We start from the raw sequence: 25,459 nt of genomic DNA on the forward strand, positions 1-25,459 counted from the left end.
ATGTTTATCAAGCGCCTACTTTGTATCAGGTTCTGTGTCTCGTTTATCGTGGCAACAGTGTTAGTAGGGTAATATATTTAACCTCATTTTGCAGAAGAACATGGTAAAGCTTGGAAAAGCTAAGTAACTTGTCCATGTTTGCGTGCTTAGCAAGTTGTAAAGAAGGTATTTGAACCCATAGCTGTCCACAGCCCATGATGCTGACCACTGCACAATCCCACTCTCTAGCCTCCTCCATCTCCCTTCCTGTCTTTGCAATATGTGTGCCAGAATCTGCCCACATCCGTCACTACCACCCAGTCTAGAAACACCACCATCTCTCCACTGAATTATTGCAATATGCTTCTAAATATTCTCTCTGCTCCCATACATTGTTGTGTTCCTTAGTCTCACCTCCAGCACAGCAACTGCAGTGAATCATTATAACTGTAACGCAGATCATATCACGCTTCTGCTCAAAACCTTCTGACCTGCCCTTCTACCTCCTCTACCTGTCTCTCTGACCCCATGGCACTTTTCTCCTCACTTGCTCTCTTACTCTGCTCAAGCCACACTGGCCTTATGGCTGCACTTTGAAGCCAAGAAATAATCCTGCTTTTTGACTTTCAACTTGTTTCTTCTGCCTTTTAAGTTTCTACTAAAATGGTCTTTGAACATTTGATTTTAAATGGCAGCCTCCTCCCCCTGGTGCTCAGTACTCCCATTTTCTGCTACATTTTCTCTTTAGCACTTTCACATTTTGATAGACTCTATATTTATTTTGTTTGTTTATATCTCCTCCATCACCTGAAAATAAGTTCCTTGAGGGCATGGACTTTTATCTCTTTTGTTCACTTATAACCCCAATGCCTAGAGAATTACTTGGCGAGCACCAGGGCTTCATTAGATGTTTTTGGACGAACATGCAAGGCACATTTATTTTATTTTATTATGTATTGTATGTAGATGATGATTACTTAAGTTATAAGAATTTTTCTTTTTGCATTGGATTGTGAGAAGTGGGTATTTATGTCATAATAAAATTGCACTATAACATGATCTATGGATCTGACAATATTATATTGTCTCATGGTATAATTTATGGATACTTCATGACCTCTTCATGTAATACCAAAAGAAGTATATAATGCAGATAATGACTTTGTCCCCCATACCTGTATGTTTATATTCTTTATAAACATATGTCTTTAATTTTGTCTTTACAAGTTAGCTATATATTTTTTGAGAAAGGAGAACAAGTTTTTCTCTGAATTTCCTTTCCTCTCTTCCTCGTTTTTCTTTGCATGCCCCTCCCCTTTGCCTTTTCATTTGCAACGTGAGTAATTTAACTTCTTAATGACTAAATACATTTAAAAGGATGTTGGATGTCACAGAATGAACAAGTAACAAAATACATCTGTGCAGAATTCTTTTCAGTTTGATTCAATGATCTGAATCCTTATTTAGAGATGAAATTCACCTTAACACCTCATTTCTTCTGTTATTAGGTTTGACTTTGAAATGCAGAAGTTCGTTTGAGCAATAATTCTCTCATTTTCAAAAACCACTCTATCTAACAAAAGTTGTCTTTTTTTTTTTTTTTTTTAGCAGCAGTTGATTAGACAGTTAAACATAGAGCCAACATTGGTGTGATATTTCTGAGTTTGATATAACTAAAAAATAGAATAGTGAAGAAACCTGAAGTTGAAATACTTTCAAGAAATTGCACTTAAAGTTCCTGAAAATTATCACGTAATGCTTTTTCTCAGCTCCCTGTATTCCAGCCCTGATTTTTGCATCTGGCTAATTTGTGCAGTTCAGATTGGATTCTTGAGCTCACTGGCAGTGTGAGAACTGTTGTGGAATTCATCATTATAATTCCAAGCTTTTAATTAGCATACATTGAAATGGCTTTGCCAAGACTGAGCAACAGAAAAGCAACGGACTCATCTTAAAATAGGTGAATGAGAGAGAAGACTAGTAATACTGCATCTTCACTAAGTCCTGTCAGGTCAGGGACTTAAGGAGCATGAGCAGCACAGATCCTCCAGGAATGCTCTTTTATAAATTATTGCAGGTGTTGTGGTTACTTCACAGCTAGGTAAATTAAACATAAAAAGGTCAAGTCACTTGTACATGTTCCCATAAAAGGTCAGTGGCACGATCAGAAATAGTCCCTCAGTGGGATAACAATCCACTCACTCCAGCAATTATTTCAAGAGCAATGACTTCCCCAATCAGCACAAGGACCATTTTATTGGGGTCAAAGGCCTCATAAAGGTGATTTTCTTTGTCTTCTGAGGCTTGTCCGGGGGGAAGGGGGGGAATTACTAGAAATAGTAAAAGACTCAGAGTATTTTTGAAGGGATAAGCAGTTCTACAATTCCTAATTTTTTTACTGCTTTAACTGAGTTACTAGTTTATTTCAGAAATAGTTATTAAAATATTTTTCATATTTATGAATAGTATTGTAATTCAGTCGGCATTTAAAAAAATCAATCTCTTTTGGAAAATTAAACACATGTACCATTAAAAGGTAAACTAACAAAAATATAAAGTACTCTGTGCCTGCCAACCATCCATCCATCAATCCAACAAATATTTATTAAGCAAATGTTCTGTGCCAGACACTATTCTACATGCATGGAATACAACAGTGAACAAAACAAAATTCCCCTCTTCTTGGGATTTATATTCCAGGTAGGGTATAGACACAAATTAAACAAATAATATTGCATGCTCACATATCCTTATCCAAATTATCCTGTAGAAGGAACCTTGTGTTCTGCTAGTTTTCCAGACCACATTGGAGAAAGCATAAGAGGAGAAATAGATGTTAAAGATGGGAAATATCCAGCAAATTTATTTCTCAATGATTGAAGATATAAGTAAAGTAACTTTATCCTCTCATCCCTGCATGTGAAGAAAATACATTACCTTCTTTGTAGGAATAGTGAGACCCAGAAATTTAAAAGACTTGTCTTTTGTTACCTCAAAAAGAAATAGGGTTTGAAGAAATGTATCTCTTTCATCAATTATACCAAGCAAAAGCAAAAAAACCCAAGCGTGCACCATCATGGGATTTCCCAGAGATCAGTTGCTATTTTCTGGTCCTTATTAATGTTTATCTGTGTTTTGGGTAACTCTACTAAACGTCTACTAATGACTGAAATGAGAATTTGTTTCTTTCTTGCTTCTCCACCCCGAAATATTTTATTTGTTTTGAATAGGACACTGCAACAATGAATTAATTTAGAATATCTTGATGAAATTACTCATTTCAGATAAGATGACCTACATATCATTTCTTTTCATGTAGTTTTAGTCATTCAGAAAATATATATGTACATTCTTTCATTGATATCAGAAGCAATTAAGCATTATACTTATTTAAGTTCAGCATGAAAAATGATAAATTATTTATATAACCCCAAAATTAGTAGTTTCTGAAGTATTGAAGTAGGAGAAGGTATGAACTGGTTTTGGTTGAAAAATGAAACTAAAGAATAAACTTGTCTTAAATAACTGTGGGGAAGTAGCTTGTGTTAGAGGACAATTTTGTTTATTTACTCTTTTCATGAAAATAAACTGTCCCCTTATAAACTAATTTTTTGCTTTAATGGATTTACAGTAATTTTTAACATTATAGTACAGAAATATTTTTAAAAGATGAAAGTGAGCTCAGAAACTAGAGGTTATGAGAGTGAGTGATAACCAGTTTTTTTAAATTAAATAGAATACTTGCTATATGTCTGATTCCAATTTCAATTAAAAAAAAATTATTCAGTAAGTTATTTACTATTATTAAGAGTATCTAAATGTCTACATTTTTATGGTGGAATTTTTTAAGGAAAAACTTCTTTTGAAACAGTTACTTCTTGTATGTTTAATTTTAGATTAAAAAAAAAGTGTTTCCTGTCAAGAATCCAATTGTTACTGATGATAATATCCTCTATTTATTAGGACAGTGGTCCTAAAATGTTCACAGGCATTGAAATCACTTGAAGGGCTGGTTAAAAACAGATTACTAGATCCCACCTCCAGAGTTCTTGACTGAGTAAATCTTAGGTGGAACCTGAGAATTTGCCTATCTAAAAAGCTCCCAGGTGATGGTGATACAACTGATGTAGGGACCATGTTTTGAAAGTATTTATCTATTACATGATGAATGTTGGCAAACAGTAGGAAAACTAGTTTCTTTATCACACCACTTTGTAATGTTTTAATATCAAAACCATAGTACAAAAAACTAAGAACTGCCTTACATCATTTTAAAATGCATTGTTTCTTGTGGGCCATTTAGTTTGTTTTTGTTCTTTTATTTTGCCCTGCTTGAAGGGTCAAACTATCATTAACCGCTTATTTATTATAATCATTAAAGGTATTTTCTTCATTTTCCTTTAACTTAAGACAGACCATAATAATTAAGAGTATAGACCCTATAATCAAGAGGTGTTTTTTGTTCTTTGTTTTTTGTTTTTTGTTTTTGTTTTTTAATCAGGCTTATATTTTGGCATTTTGCATATATATCTGTTTGGACACCACATTAATGGAAACTGTAAACTGATATCAAAGGATTTATTTTAGATATTGGATAAATAAAATAATATATTTTTTAAATTCTTTGCTAATGTTGCTACTGTGTAGAATAATTCTGAAGTTCTTTTATCAGTTATACCAAGCAAAAGCAAAAAAACCCAAGCATGCATCATCATGGGATTTCCCAGAGATCAGTTGCTACTTTCTCATTTTTATTAATGTTTATCTGTGTTTTGGATAACTCTACTAAACATCTACAAATGACTGAAATTAAAATTCATTTCTTTCTTGCTTCTCCACCCTGAAATATTTTATTTGTTTAGGATAGGACACTGCAACAATGAATTAATTTAGAATATCTTAATGAAATTACTCATTTCAGATAAGATGACCTACATATCTAGGGTCTCTTTCATTCCTGAGAGGAGAGAAAGGACCTGTTCCTTACTTCCCTATGGTTGTGTGTGTGTGTGTGTGTGCATGTGCACACGTGTGCACACATGCAGTAAGCATGAGAGAGAGCTCATCTAAACTTTCTCTCACCAAGAATGACTGCCCCCAATTTCCCCTTCAAGTATCCAAGTGCAAACACCCCCTACCTCAGGGAATATTTTCATGCTGAGACCACATAGTCCAGTCTCATGTGAGAAAGACTTTTCTGCTTTTTAACATGGCTTTGGCCCTTTCAACCTATGGACATTTTATTCATTCTTTAAAACGTTTATTAGATGCGTTTCTTACACTATCCCTTTCCTGGTCTCACCAACTAAGTGTGTTTCCTTCTAATTCTGCCTTCATTTTCCCACATATAAATCATCACGTATCTATTACTGTTTTAATTCCTCCAGCTATAAAGTAGGTTGCTTGAAGGAAAGTCTTACTTATCTCTCTGATCTTACAGCAGTTAAAACTGTGCTTTGCATAAAACAGGATTACAAAATCCAAGAAAAACTAGATATTTAGAAAACACCAGGTTTCATTATTTTAAGCATGGTAGCATAGGTAGACCTGTATTCTCTTTTCTGCTGGTTCTTTATATTTCAAACAGGAACAGTGTTTGGTATTAAGGCATTGTACAATTATTAACCTAAACATCTAAAAAGCAATTATCCTGACTTCAGTCTCAGACTCACTTTATGATTTTAGGAAAGTCAATTTCTATGTCACAATTTTACCAATTAATAAAAATGGAACTTGCACGAAACAATCCATAGATGAGAAGTGCTGAAGAATAATAGTAGTTGAATAGCATTCGAGTGCAATTTCTTGATTTTTGTACTCTATTCTTTCTTGGACCCAAACTGAAATGAACATTAAAATTCCAATGATAAGACAAGAAATGTGAAATGGTTTAAAAAAGGATACCACTAAAAATGAAAAGCCCAAGTCTGCCATCTTTATTCCCCCATCTTGGATTTAAAAAATAATGCAGGGAGAACCTAAGATGGCAACTAGGTGAGACAGGGCAAAAAAAAAACACCTCTGTGAAAAATACTAGATAAAAGCCAGAAAGTGACCCAGAACACCAGTTCCAGCAATGCACCAGCTGGACAAGGTCTGCTAAATCCACAGGGACCTTGCATTTGGTGAAACCAGTAGTCTGCATTCTGAAACGAGTGAGTAAGCTGGCGGAAAGTCCAGCGGCCGTGCTGCGGTGTGGGGAAACCGCGGGTTGGCATTTGGAGACAGACTAGTTCTTTTAAAACAAAACAAAACAAAACAAAAAACCCCAGGGCAGCTGCAGATATGGCAGTGAGAACCGCACAGTGAAGCACTACAGGAGCAGGCTGTAGCCATCGCCTCAGTGTCTGGTGTGGAGGATAGCTCTCGCCACACACGCTCCTGATTGTCTCAGGGCCAGGGGGATAGAGGGGAGCCAAAAGGAGAAAGAAACCGCGCCCCTTGCAGATATCTCCCCGGTGGGCTGGAGACACTCCTGCCTGGGGATGGAGCCATAGCCCAGAGCCACACCAAGAGTGTTTCCCACAGTGCCATGCACACACCACAATATCAGCCGTGGACAGTGGCCTTTAGTGCACACACAGCTAATTGTCCCGGAGCTGGGAAGGCAGAGCTGTGCGAAAAGGGGGAAATTAACATGCCCCATTCAACATTTTTATAGCAGGCCGGGAACGCCCCTGCACGGCCCAGTGGCCCAGGGCTTCCCTGGAGGAGCGGCGTGCACTTGTGACATTGTACAGCCTTCCCTCAGTAGAGGTACTGGAAGAGCACAGCTAGGAAGGGGACCCGCTCAGAAATCCCAGGGGCCCTACACCAATACCAAGGACTTGTGGGTCAGCGGCAGAGACAATCTGTGGAAAGACTGAAATGAAGGCTTAGACTCTTGTAACAGCCTTAAATCTGCGGGAACACCTGGGAGGTTTGATTATTAAAGCTTCCCTGTCTCCCTGACCACCCAGACACTTGCCCCACATTCAGGGTGGACAGCACCAACAACACACCCAAACTTAGTGGACCAATTGAACCTCACAAGAATTAGATCCCCACACACCACAAAGACAAAGTTGAGGAGAACTGACTTCAGGGGAATAGGTGACCTGCAGATGCCATCTGCTGGTTAGTTAGAGAAAGTGTACGCTACCAAGTTGTAGATCTGAAAAATCAGATTGGTATTTTTTATAACTTGAAAGAACCCTATCAAACAAAGCAAATGCCAAGAGGCCAAAAACAACAGAAAATCTTAAAGCATATGATAAAATCAGACGATATGGAGAACCCAATCCCAAACACCCAAATCAAAATATCAGAAGAGACACAGTACTTGGCACAATTAATCAAAGAAATACAATCAAAGAATGAGAGCGTGGCACAGGATATAAAGGACATGAAGAAGAACATGGCACAGGATATAAAGGACATAAAGAAGACCCTAGAAGAGCATAAAGAAGAAATTGCAAGAGTAAATAAAAAAATAGAAGATCTTATGGAAATAAAAGAAACTGTTGGCCAAATTAAAAAGACTCTGGATACTCATAATACAAGATTAGAGGAAGCTGAACCACGACTCAGTGTCCTAGAGGACCACAGAACAGAAAATGAAAGAATAAAAGAAAGAATGGGAAAAAAATCGAAAAATTGAAATGGATCTCAGGGATACGATAGATAAAATAAAACATCCAAACTTAAGACTAATTGGTGTCCCAGAAGGGGAAGAGAACGGTAAAGGTCTAGAAAGTGTATTCAAAGAAATTGTTGGGGAAAACTTCCCAAACCTTCTACACAATATAAATACACAAAGCATAAATGCCCAGCAAACTCCAAATAGAATAAATCCAAATAAACCCACTCCGAGACATATTCTGATCAAACTCTCAAATACTGAAGAGAAGGAGCAAGTTCTGAAAGCAGCAAGAGAAAAGCAATTCACCACATACAAAGGAAACAACATAAGACTAAGTAGTGACTACTCAGCGGCCACCATGGAGGTGAGAAGGCAGTGGCATGACATATTTAAAATTCTGAGAGAGAAAAAATTTCCAACCAAGAATACTTTATCCAGCAAAACTCTCCTTCAAATTTGAGGGAGAGCTTAAATTTTTCACAAACTAATGCTGAGAGATTTTGCTAATAAAAGACCTGCCCTATTTCAGATACTAAAGAGAACCCTACCGACAGAGAAACAAAGAAAGGAGAAAGATATAGAAAAATTTAACAGACGTATATAGAACCTTACATCCCAAATCACCAGGACACACATTTTTTCTCTAGTGATCACAGATCTTTCTCCAGAATAGACCATATGCTGGGACATAAAACAAGCCTCAATAAATTAAAAAAAAAAAAAAAACTTAAAATATTCAAAGCACATTCTCTGACCACAATGGAATACAAATAGAAGTCAATAATTTTTGCTTTGTAACTCCACTATTTACTTCCTACAGGATATAAAATACATAAACTCAAATGACAAATCAGTGGCTTTGGACTCAATGTATAATAAGTAATTTCTGACAAGAACTGCATAAACGTGAGGGAATGGAGGAGTATAGGAACATAGTTTATGTGTCCTATTGAAGTTAGTTAAGTTGGTATCAAAGAAAAACAAGATTGTTATAGATGTAAGAGGTTAAATTTAAGCCCAACAGTAAACACAAAGAAATTATCAGAGAATGTGACCATAGAGATGAAAAGTAGAGTATGGGTTATGAGAAGTGGGGTTAGGGGCAATGGGGAGTTAAGAAATGATTGTAGGGTTGCTGTTTGGGGTGAAGGGAAATTTCTAGTAATGGATGGTGGGAAGGTGATAGCATTACAGCATTCTAAATGTGATTAATCCCACTACTGGAATGCTAGGGAGGGGTTGGAATGGGAAGATTTAGGCTGTATATAAGTTTCCACAATTGAGAAAAAAAAAAAAAGACAGTGTAAATAGATGACAATTGAATGCCAAGGATGATCCTGGATGGGATCTGAGGATGGAGGACAGGAGGCTTAAAGGACAAAGTTGGGACATAAGGAAAAAAAAAAGGAAATATAAAATGTAAGCTTTGTATCAGTCTTGAATTTCTTTAACTTCTTATCTGTGCATAATGGGATTGCATAAAAGAATGTTCTTGTTCATGGGAAATGTATATGTGAATTAAATTGTTTGTTCAAGGATGTGTGCAGCCTGCTCTCATATGTTCAGAAGACAGAGCAATAGATGATGGATGATAGATAGGGAGAGTGGAAGGGAGGGAGGGAAAGAAAGAAATGGTGGTGGGACAGGATGTTCAAGTTGCTGGATCGGGGTATTGGGGGAGGGGGGACGGGGTATGCTGGAGTTCTGTGTATGGGTTTTGTATTGTTTTTGCAACTGTTCCTGTAACTTTGAATTTATTTCAAAGTAAAATTTAAAAAAAAAATGCATGACTTTGCTCAAAGACCCTGCAGTAGGTTTTTTTTTTTTTTAATTCTATTTTGAAATAAATTCAAACACAGGAATAGTTGCAAAAACAATACAAACCCCATACACAGAACTCCAGCATACCCCGACCCCCTCCCCTGATATCCCCATCCACCAACTTTAACATCCTGTCACACCACCATTTCTTTCTTTCCCTCCCTCCTTCCCTCCCTCCTTCCCTCTCTATCATCCATCATCTATTGCTGTGTCTTCTGAACATATGAGAGCAAGTTGCACACATCCTTGAACAAACAATATAATTTTTTCCATGATCTATATTGTGGTGTGTGCACGGTGCTGCGAGAACCACTCCTTGCCACACTGGGACCCTTGGCATGGCTCTGGGCTATGGGTCTGGCCCTGGGCGGGAGCGTCTCAAGCCCACCGGGGAGATGTTTGCAAGGGTCGTGGTTTCTTTCTCCTTTTGGCTTCCCTCTGCTGCCCTGGCCCCAAGACAATCAGCAGCGGGTGTGGGAAGGTCTATCCTGTATGCCAGATACCAAGGCACCGCTCCTGCCACGCTTCACTGCATGGTTCTAACCATTATGTCCTCAGCTGCTCCCGGGTTTTTTTTTTTTTTTTTTTTTTAGAAAGAACTAGTCCACCTCCAAACGCCAACCCATGGTTTCCCCATACCACAGCGTGGCCGCCGGACTTTCAGCTGGCTCACTCACTCATTTCAGAATGCAGACTCCTGGTTTCACCAAATGCACGGTCCCTGTGGATTTAGCAGACCTTGTCCAGCTGGTGCATCGCTGGAACTGGTGTTCTGGGTCACTTTCTGGCTTTTATCTAGTGTTTTTCATGGAGGTGTTTTTTTGCCTTGTCTTACCTAGCCGTCATCTTCGTGCAGTAGGTTTTATGTGCTTATGTATAAGGTTTACATACTTATGAATGTGTAATGTGAGGCACATGATTTTCCTTTTTGCTTTTCAACACCTACTGAAAGAATCCTTGGGCCTTCTTGGTAGTCTTTCTCTGTGGGTGATATTCCTGTCTTCTTTTATGAGGCTAACTATCCACCAATGCATTTAATTCCTTCCCCACAAACATATATGCATATATTTGCCCATGGGTTACATTTGTTTTCTGTAGGTCATAAATTGTTTCAGACCTAGTGTCTCTATTTGTAATAATGAGCCAATCTGAGTTCTTTATTTGTAAAGTTTTTTGGCATCACATACTATGTCAGTATGCCTGATGCAGGCACATGTCCTCACCATAGATAAAAGAATTGCTACTATTTTGGTTAACAAAGTAATCCAAATACTTATGGGTTAAAAGGATTTCTAGGATTCAGAAATTTCCCACCTATGGCATTACTCCCCTTTTTTTATAATGCAGTTTTATTGAAATATATTCATACTCCATATAATCCATCCACATAATACAATCAGTGGCTCACAGTATCATCATATAGTTGTGCATTCATTACCACAAGTAATTTTAGAACATTTTCATTACTCAAAAAAATAAAAATAAAAAAGAACACTCCAAACATCCCATATCCCTCCCCCCTCATATTATTTATTTATTTAGTCTTTATTTTGTTACTCATCTGCCCATACACTGGATAAAGGGAATGTCAGTCACAAGGTTTTCACAATCAAAGGGTCACCCCATAAAAGCTATGTAATTGATTATACAATCATCATCAAGAATCAAGGCTACTGGATTACAGTTCAACAGTTTCAGGTATTTCTTTCTAGCTATTCTAATACTCTTGAAACTAAAAAGGATTATCTGTATAATACATAAGAATAACCTCCAGAATGACCTCTCAACTCTGTATGAAATCTCTTAGTCACTGAAACTTTATTTTGTTTCATTTCTTTTCCTCTTTTTGGTCAAGAAGGCATTCTCAATCCCTTGATGCCAGGGCCAGGCTCATCCCTGGGAGTCATGTCTCACATTGCCAGGGAGACTTACACCCCTGGGAGTCATGTCCCGCATAGAGGAGAGGGTGGTGAGTTTATGTGCAGTTGGGTTGGAGAAAAAGGCCACATGTGAGCAACAAAAGAGGTTCTCTGGGAGTGACTCTTAGGCATAATTATAAGTAAGCTTAGCCTTAATAAATAAATTTCATAAGGGCAAGCCTCCAGATCAAGGGCTTAGCTTATTAAATTCGGAGTCCCTAATACTTGAGAGAATATCAGGAGTTCCCCAGGTGGGAAGTTTAATATTTCCACATTTTTCCCCAGTCCCTCAAGGGGACTTTGCAAATACTTTTTTGTTTCCTGCCCCAAATACTCTGGAATGTATCCAGGTATTACATTAACCTGTACAGAAAAACAGGATCTCATTCCGTCTTCTAGGTTCCATGTAATTATGTTGGTTAAATAAACTGACCATACAAGTTAAATTACATAGTGTACTACAGAAAATTTAAATTTTGTACCAAATAAGCATCTCTTTCTTTGGTCTCACATAGAAATTGAAGTTTTAAAAGACAATCAATATTATCCTTTACCCTGTATTCTGATTTACCTTAGTCCTAACCAAGACCATTTCATTTATATCTCTTATTGAAGTCTGATCTCTTTTTCAGCTTCTTTGGCAGTAATGCTGTCTTTCAGAGCTGCAGAACTCTAACTCTGAGTTTCAGGTGTCACACAGATACCTAAAAGTTCCAAGGAACTACCAGGCTATACCCAAAGAATTCAGCATCTTAGAATTTAGAAATTACAGTTAAAACTCAGTAATAAATGTGACTGCTGTAAGAGCTTACAATCTCGGAACCTTTACAATAAGCCTTATTGAACATTCTGTACTCCTTAATCATCAATTTCCCAATCTCTGCCCATGTTCTATTCCCTGATAGCCTATGCTCTCAAATTCAATTCTCAGCATTTGCTCCTTATAGTTTATATTTAGTTTCTGTATAGTTTATGTTAATGAAACCTTACAATGTTTGCCGTTTCATTTCTTGCTTATTTCACTCAACATGGCCTGACTCTCTTTTGAGTTTCGATGTTATTGCCCATGTTTGGACCTCATTATTACTGATATTGATGGTGGGTTGGTTTTCCAGACCATGTTGAATTCAGGCTGATTTTGAGTTCTGCTGTGAGGGTAGCTGCAAATAGTAAAGTTGGGTTTCATAAGATGGCTGTCTTTGAGTAGCTTTATTAGCTGATTTTCAGTGTTTAATTAGAACTAAAATTGGATTTTTTACTTTGACAATGCTCCCCAGATGTGCTGTATTTGTGCAGAAACTCACCAAGTGTTTTCACCTTTGGTTTTCAAAGCACATAATAGTAAATGCTGCTGTTGCTGCTTTGGATGCTGGGATTGCTTTTCTCTATTCATGTCATATGAGGGTACATGGCAGGGTATGTTAGGCAAACTGTGGCTGAAGCACATGCCACTGAGAAAATGAATGTCATTGATTGTCAGTGTTGTCATTCTACAGAATATTTTAAAAAGAATGCTGATGAAAGGGACTAATCTTAAAAACAAAACAGAATGAAAAACTATTGGGCATTTGTTAATAGGGTCTGAGAAGTTGTGTTGTGCTTTCAGTAAACTACATTTAGACTAGATCGTGGTAATTCTCACACATTTCAATCATTGAGATATTCCTTAATTCTTTTGTATATTGTATATGTGATAGAGAAGTTTTCCCAGCTTTATCATACAGACTTCAGTTCAACACTTATTGAGTGCTCAGTCCCTTCCTTCAAATAGTTGATAATTATCAGAAGGGATAAAAGTACATAAATAACTATGAAACCAAAGAAAATGTTTTTTAACTTTATTTCTGGAAAAACAGGAATTATACCATCATCCAATGTCTAATTAGATTTCTTTGGCCCTCCTATTTTACAAAGGAGGAAACAGAAGGATAATTCGCTAAGATTTAAGTGTCCTTGCCCAGTTAAACATATAATGAATAAATCATTAATTAAACAATTTCTTCATTGATTACTCAAATATTTATTGAATCTATTTTATGTATTATGTTATGTACTGTTCTTGGCTCTGAGGATACAGAGATGAATAAGTACAGGTCCTTTTCCTTGAAGATGTCACAGCCCTTTTGAGAGAAATAATAAGATTCAATAGGAGAAATTTCACTATATAGGTATGTACAGAGCACTTGTAAACACAGAACAAGGAAGAGCAAATTAGGCTACATAGTCAGGGAAGGTCCCCAGTTCCAAAGGACATGAAATCCTGGTAGAGAAAATGATGCAATTATTTCTATTTTGTTTTTATTGATTTCTTAAAAATATATATATTTCCAATTTTCCAAGCTAAGTATAGATTACTTATATATCCATGAAAGAAAATATTTTAAAACTTCAAATATGTGAATGGAGGCCTAGGCACTTCATTTTTTTAAGTGCTTTTTAAAGGGCCTGTTATCTGCAATAAAATAAGACAAAGGTGAAATCATCTTATTAAGACTACAGGGAAGAGAGAGGCCCTAAAATGTTCCTAGTAAGTAAGATGTACTAAATGAAAATTACTTGTATAGTTTCATTTGTTAATAGTTACATCATATACAATAACAATCTTTGTTTCTTAAAATGATAGCAGTTTTTTGACACCATAAAGTGACTATAAAGAAGTGAAAGCTTTTTAATCACCAAAGTTTAAAAAATTATTCAAATTAATATTCTTATCTTGGGAAATTAACAGTTGTTTAAGATTTAAAGAGTTCTGACATTTGAATTCAATTGGTTAAAAAATTATGTATTGCACACCTACTATGTGTCAGACATTGATCTAAGCCTTGGGAGTGTAGCAGTGAACAAAACAAATAAAATCCATGTCCTATAAGAATGTAAGCTTATTTTCTTATGGGGGAGATAGGTAATAAACAGATCCATTATAAATTATACTGTCAGTTCATAGTCAGTGTTATGGAGAAAAACAAAGCAGGGAATGGGAATAGATGTGCCAGGGGAAATAGGTGAGTTGATCTTTTGAAGAAAGAAATCCTGAAATAGGTGATTGGGCAAGCTCTGCAGATATCTAGAGGAACAGAATCCAGGTGGAGGGAATTCTAACTGCAAAAGCCCTGAGAGAAAAACGTGCTCCTTGAACGTAAGGAACATGGAGCCATTGTGGCTGGGGCAGAGTACTTGGTGGGGAGAGCAATGAAGAGGAATTTAGAAAGGCAGCAGGACTAAATTACCTAGGTCCTTATTGGCCATGGTAAATACTTTGGCTCTAAGTCTTTGTGAAATAGGAGCCATTGGAGGGTTTTGAACAGAAAAGAGATAGGATCTAACCAAAGGATCACTCTGGCTCCTGTGTTGAAAATATACTCTAGAAGAAAAGAATGGAGCAGGGAGGGTGAAAAGGTTTTTGCATGTTCCAGGTGAGAGACAGTGGTGCCTTGGACCAAGGCAGTATGAAGGTGTGAGAAGCAATTCCATTATAGACATTTAGGCACATCGAAAACCTGATCATTTACTGATCGCTGGGCCCTGCACTCTGTCAGGAAGTCTCCATTTCAAGCATCACACTCTGGCCAGCACTTCCTATTTAGCACTTCATTCTAACATTTTTCCCATTAAATTCCTTGCATGGACCCTTAATTCCATGCATCTCTTTTTTGTGTTGTTTTTCTCACCCAGCAAAACCACAAATCTCTTTAATTACAAATCTCAGCCCATTCCATGCCTGCACCCAAGCAAGCTGAGTGTCACTGGGGAAAAATAAACAAGCATGCTTACTAGCCACACTTTAGTAACAGGAAAGGGGACCCTCGGGGCTTTCCAGTAACCCTATTCCATTTCTCAAATCCTTCCCCTTTCCTTCAATGACTGTTTCATATTTTCTCCTCCTTAAATTTCAACACCTCTTCTCTTATGAGCTTCCTACTTCACTGAGAAAATAAAAGTAATAGAAAATAACTTGTACATACTCCTACCATCACCACTGTCCACCCTCCTTGCTGCCACTAAGGGTGAATTCGTTTCTATCTGAGGCAAACCCTTCCACTTACAGACTTGATTTGTTCACTCACCTTGTTGTGATGTTGCTCTAGCTAATACTAACTCTCTCTCAAAATCAAACAAACATGATGTTATGCTTCCCCTCTTAAAGGACCCCCCCACCCACCTTCCCCTATCCTTTTCTCTACTTATACCCTATTTCTTGGTTCTCCCTTATAACAATACTCTTTGAAAGGGTTGCCCACTCTTATTTGATGATTTATGCTTCTACTCCTTCCAATCTTATTTAAACTCACTGCAATTAAGCTTTGTTCACTACCCCTTCCCAGAAACTCTCAAGGTTACAAGTGATTTCCAAGTTGCTAAACCCAATGATCATTTCCAAGTCCTCATTTGATTTGACTTTTCAGAGGCATTTGACACAGATGATTACTCCCTTTGCCTCAAAATTCTTTCTTCACTTGACTACCAGGACAGCCAGCTTGTCTGCTTTTGTTTCTACTTTGCTGGCCAGTCTTTCTCAGTCTTTGCCAGTGCCACTCATATTCTTATGGAGTTCCTTCGACCTCTTTTTCTAAGCTCATCCCAGGTATTCTCATTAAGGCTCATGATATTGCCTGTATACTGATGTCCCCCAATGGCTTGTCTCTAGCTCAGACCTCTGCCCAGAACCCCTGACTAGTCTGTCTAACAGTCTGATCAACGTTTCCTTTTGGATGCCTACTGGACATGTAAAACTTCATATGTCCAAAGCCAACCTCCTGATTTTCTTCTCCTAAATATGCTCCTCCTGCATTTTTCCTTAGTAAACAGCATTTAGTGGTTCCGGTCGATTACCATGGGATTGACTCCTCTCTTTCTGTCATGCCCCAGATCTAATTAGTCAACAGATCGTGCCAGTTTACCTTCAAGAATTAGCCATTTGTTGCCACTATATTTGGCTATCTAGGTTCTGGATTGTGGTTTAAAATTTATCTCCATTCTTTTTAATCATAATTTGTATTAAGATTTCATGAATATAAGGAAGACTTATTTCCTTATCTATAATGTTGATATGAAAACCAACTCTGGAACCCAAGTGCCTGAACTTGATACTGGCTCTGCCATTTTCTACTTAACATGGAAAACTCTTAACCGCTCTGTGCCTCAGTTTCCCCATCTGTAAAATGGAGATCATAATGGTGTCTATCCCAGGATTTCTTATGAGGATCAAATGACATTACGTACTTAAAGGGCTTAGGATGGTGCCTGGCACAGAGTAAGCAGCAGGTACTGTTCTAGTAGTAAAAGAATTATATGGCAGAGTATATATTACTAGAAGCCCTCAGGAAAATTGAGGCATAAATGAAATAGTTGAAAGATCAAAGAGATTATAAGATTTCAGAAACTGTTCAAGACAGCTATAAGAGAGACATCTCAAAGCAGTACATATTAATGAGAGTGAGAGAACTCTCATTAATATGCCATAGATATTCAAGTGAAAGAGAAAAATCACTCCTACCAACTGCAGTTTAAAACACTTTATAAGTGAAATTTTTCTTTTCTAAATGATTAGTTTCAATTACAGTAAACCTAAGATATATCTATAAAGGGACATACAATGATGAGAAGAAAAAGGAGTTTAGTGCAAACTACTAATGTAGAGCTGTAGAGCTTTGATTAGATGCCACAGAAAATACCCTTCTGAAGTGCAGCTTCCTATTTATGTGTAGATATGAAGGTACCATTAAATGTCAACTATCATACTGTTGACCAAGTTGTTTTATATGTCATGTGTTGTATAAATTTATTATAGGGAGTATCAATTATATATCACTGTGACATTTCTTGTTCCTGGCACAATTATACATTTATTAAAGACATAAATCTAGTCAACAAATGTTAATTGAGCACCTACTCTGGGCAAGGCACAGTCTTCTCATACTAAGGGCATGTATATCTCTAAACATTTAAGATTGATGTAGTAATAACAGCTGATCCTTATTATTTCATTGTCTGTATCTTTCAAATAGACACACTTTCTTGAAATGTAATTGATTTCCATTATCCCCAGGGCTGTGAAGTTCTGTGTACAAGTGGGCAAAGTAATTTCAAATATGACCCCAGAAAAGGGGAGGGGGTAAACCTCAAACCTTTATCTTCTTGCCCTCTAGTTGGCTCGCCACAATAAGCTATTGCAGCAGATGCTCAAACCAGGATCTGATCCAGATGAAGGAGATGAAGCCTTAAAGTATTATGCCAACCACACTGCACAGATTGAGGTAATGATCTATTATTTCTTGAAAGGGACCAACTATGAATTTAAGTTTACTTTTTACTGCAGACCATTTTCATAGTTTTTTCTCTTGAACAATGAAGCATAATTGAGTGATTTAAACTGTAAAAATAACTATTAAGAGATGAGATGCAAATGCACTGTAAGAAATTGAAGTGCACGTATTTCAAAGTTGTCTTTTTTTCTTTTTATCAGAACTGCATACTGTATGTAGATTTTCTTTTGTAATTAATAGAATGTTTGCTTGATTTTTGGCTATGGAAGCAATCATTGCAGAGCAGTGATATTTTAAAGGCAGGATTATTATAATAGAAGGTACCATTCAAGAAGAGTTTTCTTTTAAAACTTGTAGACAGTTTATTAAAATAGAAGCACAGCAGGCACTAGTTAAGTTTTCAGATTGATAGCATAAACTGCATTGATTTAACAGTTTAATTTTCAGTACACTGCAGTAAACCACCCCACTGCCCATAAATGAGACATTTAATGGCTGGTGGCAGTGAAGGAGTTGTGGGTCAATATGGACTTAGCATTATATGTTGGGAGACCATCTGGCTTTCATTTACTAACTTCGGTATCATTTTGACACTGATTGGCAGAGCTAATCAGGCAGAAGTGAGCAGAGAAGTTGATGCTTGTCACTCCTAATTTACATCCATACATTCATACATTCATTTGATTTGACAGATATTTTGGTTTTCAGCAGAGTACATGATGGGCATCACTGTTATTAACTCTTGGGATATATAATCACTGTACTTTATTGTTCACTATTGCCAAACCTTTGGAATAATGAGCATTATTACCTTGTGTCACAAATAGATCCCTTACTCATGTTTATAAACATTAATAGTGCAGTTCTAGTGGGAGACTTGACCTAGTGGAACCTATGAGCTGGACCAGCAACAAAAACATTTCTTACTATGTCAGGTGCTTAGGAACTTGGAGGCTAGCAGAGTCAGGAAGCTGGAGAAATTGAAGTAAATAGATCATCAAACCATGAAAGTCCTGAGGAAGGTCCCAGAAACCAAAGCACAAAGCTAGGAGATCAGAATAAATCCAAGAAGAACAGGTTGAGTGGGCAGGCCCAAGGGAGGGGTTTGGGTTAATACCTGTGGGTGAGAGACAGGGAGCTTTTCCAACAGTGAGGAAAGATTTAGCTGTAAATACAGACGTTTAGTAAATGTTCACTGAGCACTTACTCTGCACCAGTTCACACATATAGAAGATAATTCTCTGTAGTAAATGTATAAAAAAGGCCAAGGAAATGTAGGGAAATGGTAATTAATTGTGCCTGGGGAATTTCAGTATAGATTTCACAGAGAAGATCACCATTAAGAACATACTAAAAGTAGGTAGAAGTTTCTTTCCACTAAGGATTGGACAAAGTATTTCAGGTAGAGGCAACTAAATGATGAGACAGTATGGAGGAATATAGAAGCTTTAGGTGGGGGTGACGTTTTTCAAAAGATCAATCTGGTTGATGTTTGAAGAAAGGACTGGGAAAGGGAGTAGAGAAGAGTGGATGTGGGTGATCAGATAGGAGGAGATTGTGATAGCAAAGGTGAGGGTGATATTGAAGATGGCTAGATTACTCTACTAAGATATATTCAGTGGTGTCTTTAAGGTTATCCTGTCACTTGCTAATTAAGCCCCCCTTGGTTCCCTCGTGTATGTCACAAAAATCAAGATGGGTGGTCAAAGCATAATGCTAATCCAGAAAGAATGAAAGGTTTTGATTTTTGTTATTTATAACAATATGTAGTATTATTTAAAGAGAAAAAATATAGTATAATAAGGGACTATGTTAGATATTTCAGCCAGTATACGTTTATCATAATTGAATGCATAACATATGCAGCATAAACTTATGCTGAAAACAAAAAATAATCTAACCAAGGTGTCCAAAAGGCTAAAAGAGATGCAAATTAATGTTTCAGATTGTCCGTCATGATAGGACTATGGAACAAATAGTTTTTCCTGTCCCCAATATATGTGAATACCTCACTCGAGAATCCAAGTTCCGTGTGTTCAATACAACTGAAAGGGATGAGCAAGGAAGTAAAGTGAATGACTTTTTCCAACAAACAGAAGATCTCTACAGTGAAATGAAGTGGCAGAAGAAAATCAGGAGTAAGTACTGTAGCTGACAATAAACTACTGGTTAGTTTTGTGCATAATGGCAGATACATTGGTACTTTGAGACACATGACAGTAATTTATTTATGTTGTTTTTTTCAATTCCTTGCCAGACTGATTTTACAGAAATCACTTGTAGACTCAGAAGTATAAGCTCAGTCTATAATGGGAGCTGAGACACCTGTGGCTTAATGGAAACAGAAAACACTAATTAGATCATCTTTTAGTGATGATCCTATAGTTTTGTAAATATTATGAAATACAGGGTTAAAGCTGTATGTTTCAACTCTTGAATGCAAAGTTGAATAGCTGCAGGTTTGAAGTCTTCAAATAGTCCCTGAATGACATTAGTGATCAGTATGAGCGGCACCAGCCTGCTCTTCTTCCAGTGTCCTATGACTGAGCAGTTTATTTAAAGTTTTTCTGAGTCATTCTTTCTTTTAGCATATCTTTACCTCCCCAAATCAAGCAAATTAAAAATTTTGTGACACTTGTATTCAAATAGAGTAATGTTATAACTTTACAATTAAAAATTAGCATAATATAGTTGCCATTATTTTTACCTCAGTATAAGCTCAAGTCTGTTTGGAAGAACTGAATTTTTAATTGTTACTTTAGTTTCTTTTTCCAGATAAGGAGTGCCATGATTTTTTAAGAAAAAGCTGTATGGTGAAACTCTTGATTTCTGTCTTTTGGGAATGTTTTCTAGACAAGCAGGCATGCACTTTCAATACTGTTATTAAACAGTGTGTCATCATTCGAGTTTTCTAGGAACTTTAATGGTCATGTGGTTTACTAATTTGAGTTTGGGAGCTCAAGAAACACCACCTTTGGTTATAAGATGGTAGCATACATTAAAATTCTCATGAAATTCAGTGAAAATTATGGGTGTCCAAAAGACATATGAAAGTCAATGACTTTAATTTGGGACATTTGAGCAACATACATTTTCTCCTTGACAAATATGTGAATTGAAAAATGAACTAATGCTTGTGGAGGTTTGTGTTTTTTGTTTTTTGTTTTTAAATACTTGTATTGTCATTTATGAAAAAATAAATCTTAAAATAATTTCCAGTTTACTTTTTACTTTAAAAGTTTGGAAGCAATTTATTATGAGGTTATAAGCAGAATCTAATTCACCTGATGGTTTTACAATTAAGTAAGGATTTACTATAACAAATGTATGCATCAACAGCTTCTAATTTTGTCTTATCATGCTGTGTTTAAAAATGAGGACTCCTATCCCCAAATGGTGAAGATGCAGATGTTTACAATTTATTACATGTTAGGTGCCACAGGTAATCATAGAAAGGCTAATTTAAGGTCATGAGAAAAATTAAAAGATAAGTTTAATTTTACTAAAATCAAAGTTAATTCCAATGTCTTTGGTGTTCTAAGACCAATAAGTATCTTCAAACATTTATCTTTCTTCAGTGTCATGTTTTAAAGTTTCAGCCCATTTTTTTTAGTTCTTTTTTTTAAATTCAGTTTTATTGATATATTCACATACCTATGTACGGTCATCCATGGTGTACAATTAACTTTTCACAGTACCACCATATAGTTGTGCATTCATCACCCTATCAATTTTTGAACATTTTCCTTACACCAAAAAAAATAAGAATAAAAAATAAAAGTAAAAAAGAACACCCAAATCATTCCATCCCCCCCATCCCACCCTATTTTTTGTTTAGTTTTTGTTGCCATTTTTCTACTCATCCGTCCATACACTTGTTAAAGGGAGTGTGAGCCACCAGTTTTTCACTATCACACAGTCATACCATGTAAGCTACATTGTTGTACAATCTTCTTTAAGAATCAAGGCTACTGGGTTGCAGTTCGACAGTTTCAGTACACTATTCCAATACACTAAAAACTGAAAAGGGTTATCTATGTAATGCATAAGGATGCCCTCCAGAGTGACCTCTCAACTCCATGTGAAATCTCTCAGCCACTGAAACTTTATTTTGTTTCATTTCACTTCCCCTTTTTCGTCAAGAAGATTTTCTCAATCCCATGATGCCGGGTCCAGGCTCATCCTGGGAGTCAGCTGCCTTTTTTTTTAACAGCCTTGAATAACCTATAGTAATCTTTTACATAGCATGTTGCCATTAGAAATTCAGAGTGCATTTATGTTTGCAGTGTTAAGGAATAACATTCTCTCAGTCCTTCTGATCCGTGCCCTGTGGTTTGGATGTTTCACTTCAAGAGAAGGAAAACAAGATATGCTGAAGGGAGTACAGTTTGTAAGCAAGCAGCAAACTCCAGGTTGGAATTCATAGGATATACATCTGAAAAGTTCATCATTTCTATTTGAAAATGGACATGACTTTCCCCCTCTGCTAAACCTGGTATTTTAATCCTGGTATTAAGATATTGAGAGTTAGAGAGAATGGGCAGGGCCTGAATGAATCTTGGGGTCGTCCAGGACAGGCCAATAAAATTGGCTCCCACTCAAACTGATATTCTTTACATAATTTTTTGATTATTGAATAGAAGTGGAAAGAACTGATTTTCTGTTAATGTAAAATGGATTCGGTAGATGAATTTACTAATTTACTTCCAATGACAGACACAGAATCCCTTTTCTGGAAATATTCAGCAAAGCCTATTCCACTTATTGGTGGTTCTTTTTTTAATTTTATTTTTATTCTAGTAACATATATACAACCTAAAATTTCCCCCTGTGAACAATATTCAAATATTGTATCTTTCATTTTCTTCTGGCGTTTCAAACCCAGCAAGTTCTTAGGAAGCATGGGGTTTAAAATTTTGATAATATTATAAATCACTAGTTCCCAGTAAAAGGCACTACTCCATCTCCGTGCTATTCAGTTTCACGGTTTCAGGCCATTCTGTGTGTTACAGGAATGGTCATCAGAGATGCTTCTGTGCTAGTGAGAGGTTTCAGATTTTTATTTGACTTTAAGGTATCAGAGCGGGACCAATCCACCAATTTTACCAAATTAAAGAGTAATGTACACATCCTCTTGAAAGGGGACCCCATGAGTCACTAAGCTCTCTCCCCAATCTTCTCTGGAGATAGATTAGAAAGAATTATTATGAAATCACCTTTTCTAACTATCTTATACAATTGGAAAATTACTCACCCTTCTATAGCGGTTTACATGTAAACTGGCTAAGGGTAACAGAAAGAATCAAATAGAAAACCCTTTGCAAGGCTGATGATTTTTTAATAAACTTTCTAAAATATGTCCATGTGAAACGTTTATTTAAATTTGCTTTTATAGCAGTTTATGTAAATGCAGTTAGTAGGATATTTCTGTAGGGCTCCTGTATTCAAATAAAAATTTATTTTTCTGTTCTGTCTGTTGTGCTCCTCATCTACTAGGTAACCCTGCACTGTTCTGGTTCTCAAGACACATCTCTCTCTGGGGGAGCATTTCCTTCAACTTGGCTGTGTTCATCAATTTAGCAGTTGCTCTCTTCTACCCATTTGGGGATGATGGAGATGAAGGCAAGTGTTTGTTTTTCTTTAAATTTCTAAATTTTATAAATATTAAAGTTCTAAAAATAATACTCCTAGCACATTTCCTATCTAGTGCTTCAAAATATGATTAATATAATTCTTGTTAAATAGATTTTTCTGTATTCATTGTAAGTAAAGTTTGATGGTGATTAGAAGATGATGGCTGATAAAAAAGGAAGGCAAAAAAATGGACAATAGAGGTTTTTAAGTTCATATACAAACGAGCTATTAAAACTATATGTTATGTATTGACAAATGAAGTGATAGAAATATTTTATTTCTTCTACCTAATTATTACAACCCAAATCTTTTTATTATACTGTATCATCTCATCTGAAAATATATGGGAAAATGAGGGTTATCATACAACATATTAATTATGATTACCTTAAATAATGGAATGTGCATTTTACTTTTACTTCTCTTTGCTTTCTTTCTTGTCCAACGTTTCTATAATGACCTGAAAAAAAAAAACTCCTAATTTGTAATACTATATCAGGGATAATAAATAGAAAATTAAACATCTATAATCTCAGGCTTCAAAATGTATAGCCTAAGACAGAATATGATAGTAGAGAAATAAAGGATATTGAATAGCAAATTAATATCTTTAAACTAGTAATATATGTTTTACAGAACAAAGAACAGAAGAAATTATCCCAAATTAAGTGGAATGGGAAAATAGGAGAAGTATGGTAATAGGTGTAACTGTGGAAGTTAACTTTTTTCAAGTTTGACCAAGTGCACAGAAAAATATATTACAGGCTTGGGTTATAATCAGTGGAATAACATTGGAATGTGTATAGAAAAATAGTTTGGTACAAAGGATGAGAGAAATCAGCAAGTAATAACCACAAAGTGCTTTTATATCTCATCTACTCATAGTATTATTATGAGAATTTAGTAAGATGCTGTAGGTAAAGAATTGTGAATGCTTCTTAGTAGTAGACATACCAGTAGTAGTAATAGTAGTTCTAGTCATACTAGTAGTTGTTATTGTTACACGGTAAATATTCATACTGCAAGGGAAGCCTAGTGAAAGGGGTGATCTGATAAGAGCAACAGGTATTAATCCTGTTCAGATGAACTGGAGGTGATCAGAAAGGGAAGTGGGAGTCCAATAATTTCACAGGTTCATTATAGGTAATATAGATATCAAAATCCTAAACTTCAACTGTCATCTGAGTGGTCATGAATAAAGTGTGTGTGTGTGTGTGTGTGTGTGTGTGTGTGTGTGTGTGTGTGTGTGTGTATTTTGGAAGACATGTCAATGATGATAGATGAATAATTGGCAAGGAGTATATGTGTATGTTAAACAACAGTGAAAAATACACAAATATTTGGCCACCATTGTGGGGGAGTTGAAAATACACAGGGAAGTGGAACAGCTTTCTTTTCACTGTTTAGTCTCATTTAGTGATAATGTGGAAGAATGTAAGTCTTGTGAGGGTAGAAGCCCAGCATGGAAAGGTAAATTAGTGTTGCCTGTGCACAGAACCCCTGATAGTAGATTGTAGAATCTCAGTTAATAGAAGCATAAAGTCTTAGGGATGGAAAGAATTATGGAAATCATCTACTGTTAAACCCATGTTTGACAGATGAAGAAATGGAGACCCAGGAAGGCTAAAAAAAGTGGCACATCTCGGAGTAAAAGTTAACCCTTTTGTCTCCAGTCCAGGAGCTTTCTACATGAATAACTGGATTGGAAGCATAGAGAAAACATGTGCCCCTTCATCCAGGAGATAATTTTCCCTGAGTCTCATTCCATGATATCCCTTACCTGACCACCAGTCAATGTATATAGCCTCTGCTGCCACCTATTGTACATGGAATATAGTAATGATGGGAAAGGGCACCCATCTGGATATCTGCTCTTTACTTACTCTGAAGAAAGTAGATTATCTGATATCTAGTAATAGTTATAATAGTAGTATTGATAATAATAGCAACAGCTACATTATTTACCACTTGGACTGGGTTAAGCCAAGTGCTAAGCATTTCACAGTCATAATTTTTTTTAATCTTCCTGTCAATCCTGTAAAGTAAGTACTCATAAATGCCTCATTTTTACAGGTGAAGAATATAAGGGTTAGGAAGATTTGCCCCTTAATTCTGGACTGGGTTCTAGAAATATGTATTGTTTTAATAGGCTTCCCAGGTATTTCTGATGCCAAGTGGTCCTTGAATAAGCACTTGAAAACCACTGAAAAAGAAAGGTTTGG

The 25,459-nt window shown here is 36.4% G+C and overlaps 1 protein-coding gene across 4 annotated transcripts in view; it reads left to right on the top strand.

The window, feature by feature from the left end:
- ITPR2 (inositol 1,4,5-trisphosphate receptor type 2) overlaps positions 1-25,459 on the top strand; it is a 550,850-nt gene that overhangs the window by 429,499 nt on the left and 95,892 nt on the right. For all 4 annotated transcript variants that reach the window (XM_037848345.1, XM_037848346.1, XM_037848348.1 and 1 more), the window contains 3 exons: positions 17,487-17,594; positions 19,549-19,741; positions 23,100-23,225. In XM_037848345.1, the coding sequence (XP_037704273.1) occupies positions 17,487-17,594; positions 19,549-19,741; positions 23,100-23,225 (427 nt within the window). The remainder of the gene's footprint in view (positions 1-17,486; positions 17,595-19,548; positions 19,742-23,099; positions 23,226-25,459) is intronic.

This window comes from Choloepus didactylus, chromosome 8, assembly GCF_015220235.1.
Source record: "Choloepus didactylus isolate mChoDid1 chromosome 8, mChoDid1.pri, whole genome shotgun sequence".
Classification (NCBI taxonomy): domain Eukaryota; kingdom Metazoa; phylum Chordata; class Mammalia; order Pilosa; family Megalonychidae; genus Choloepus; species Choloepus didactylus.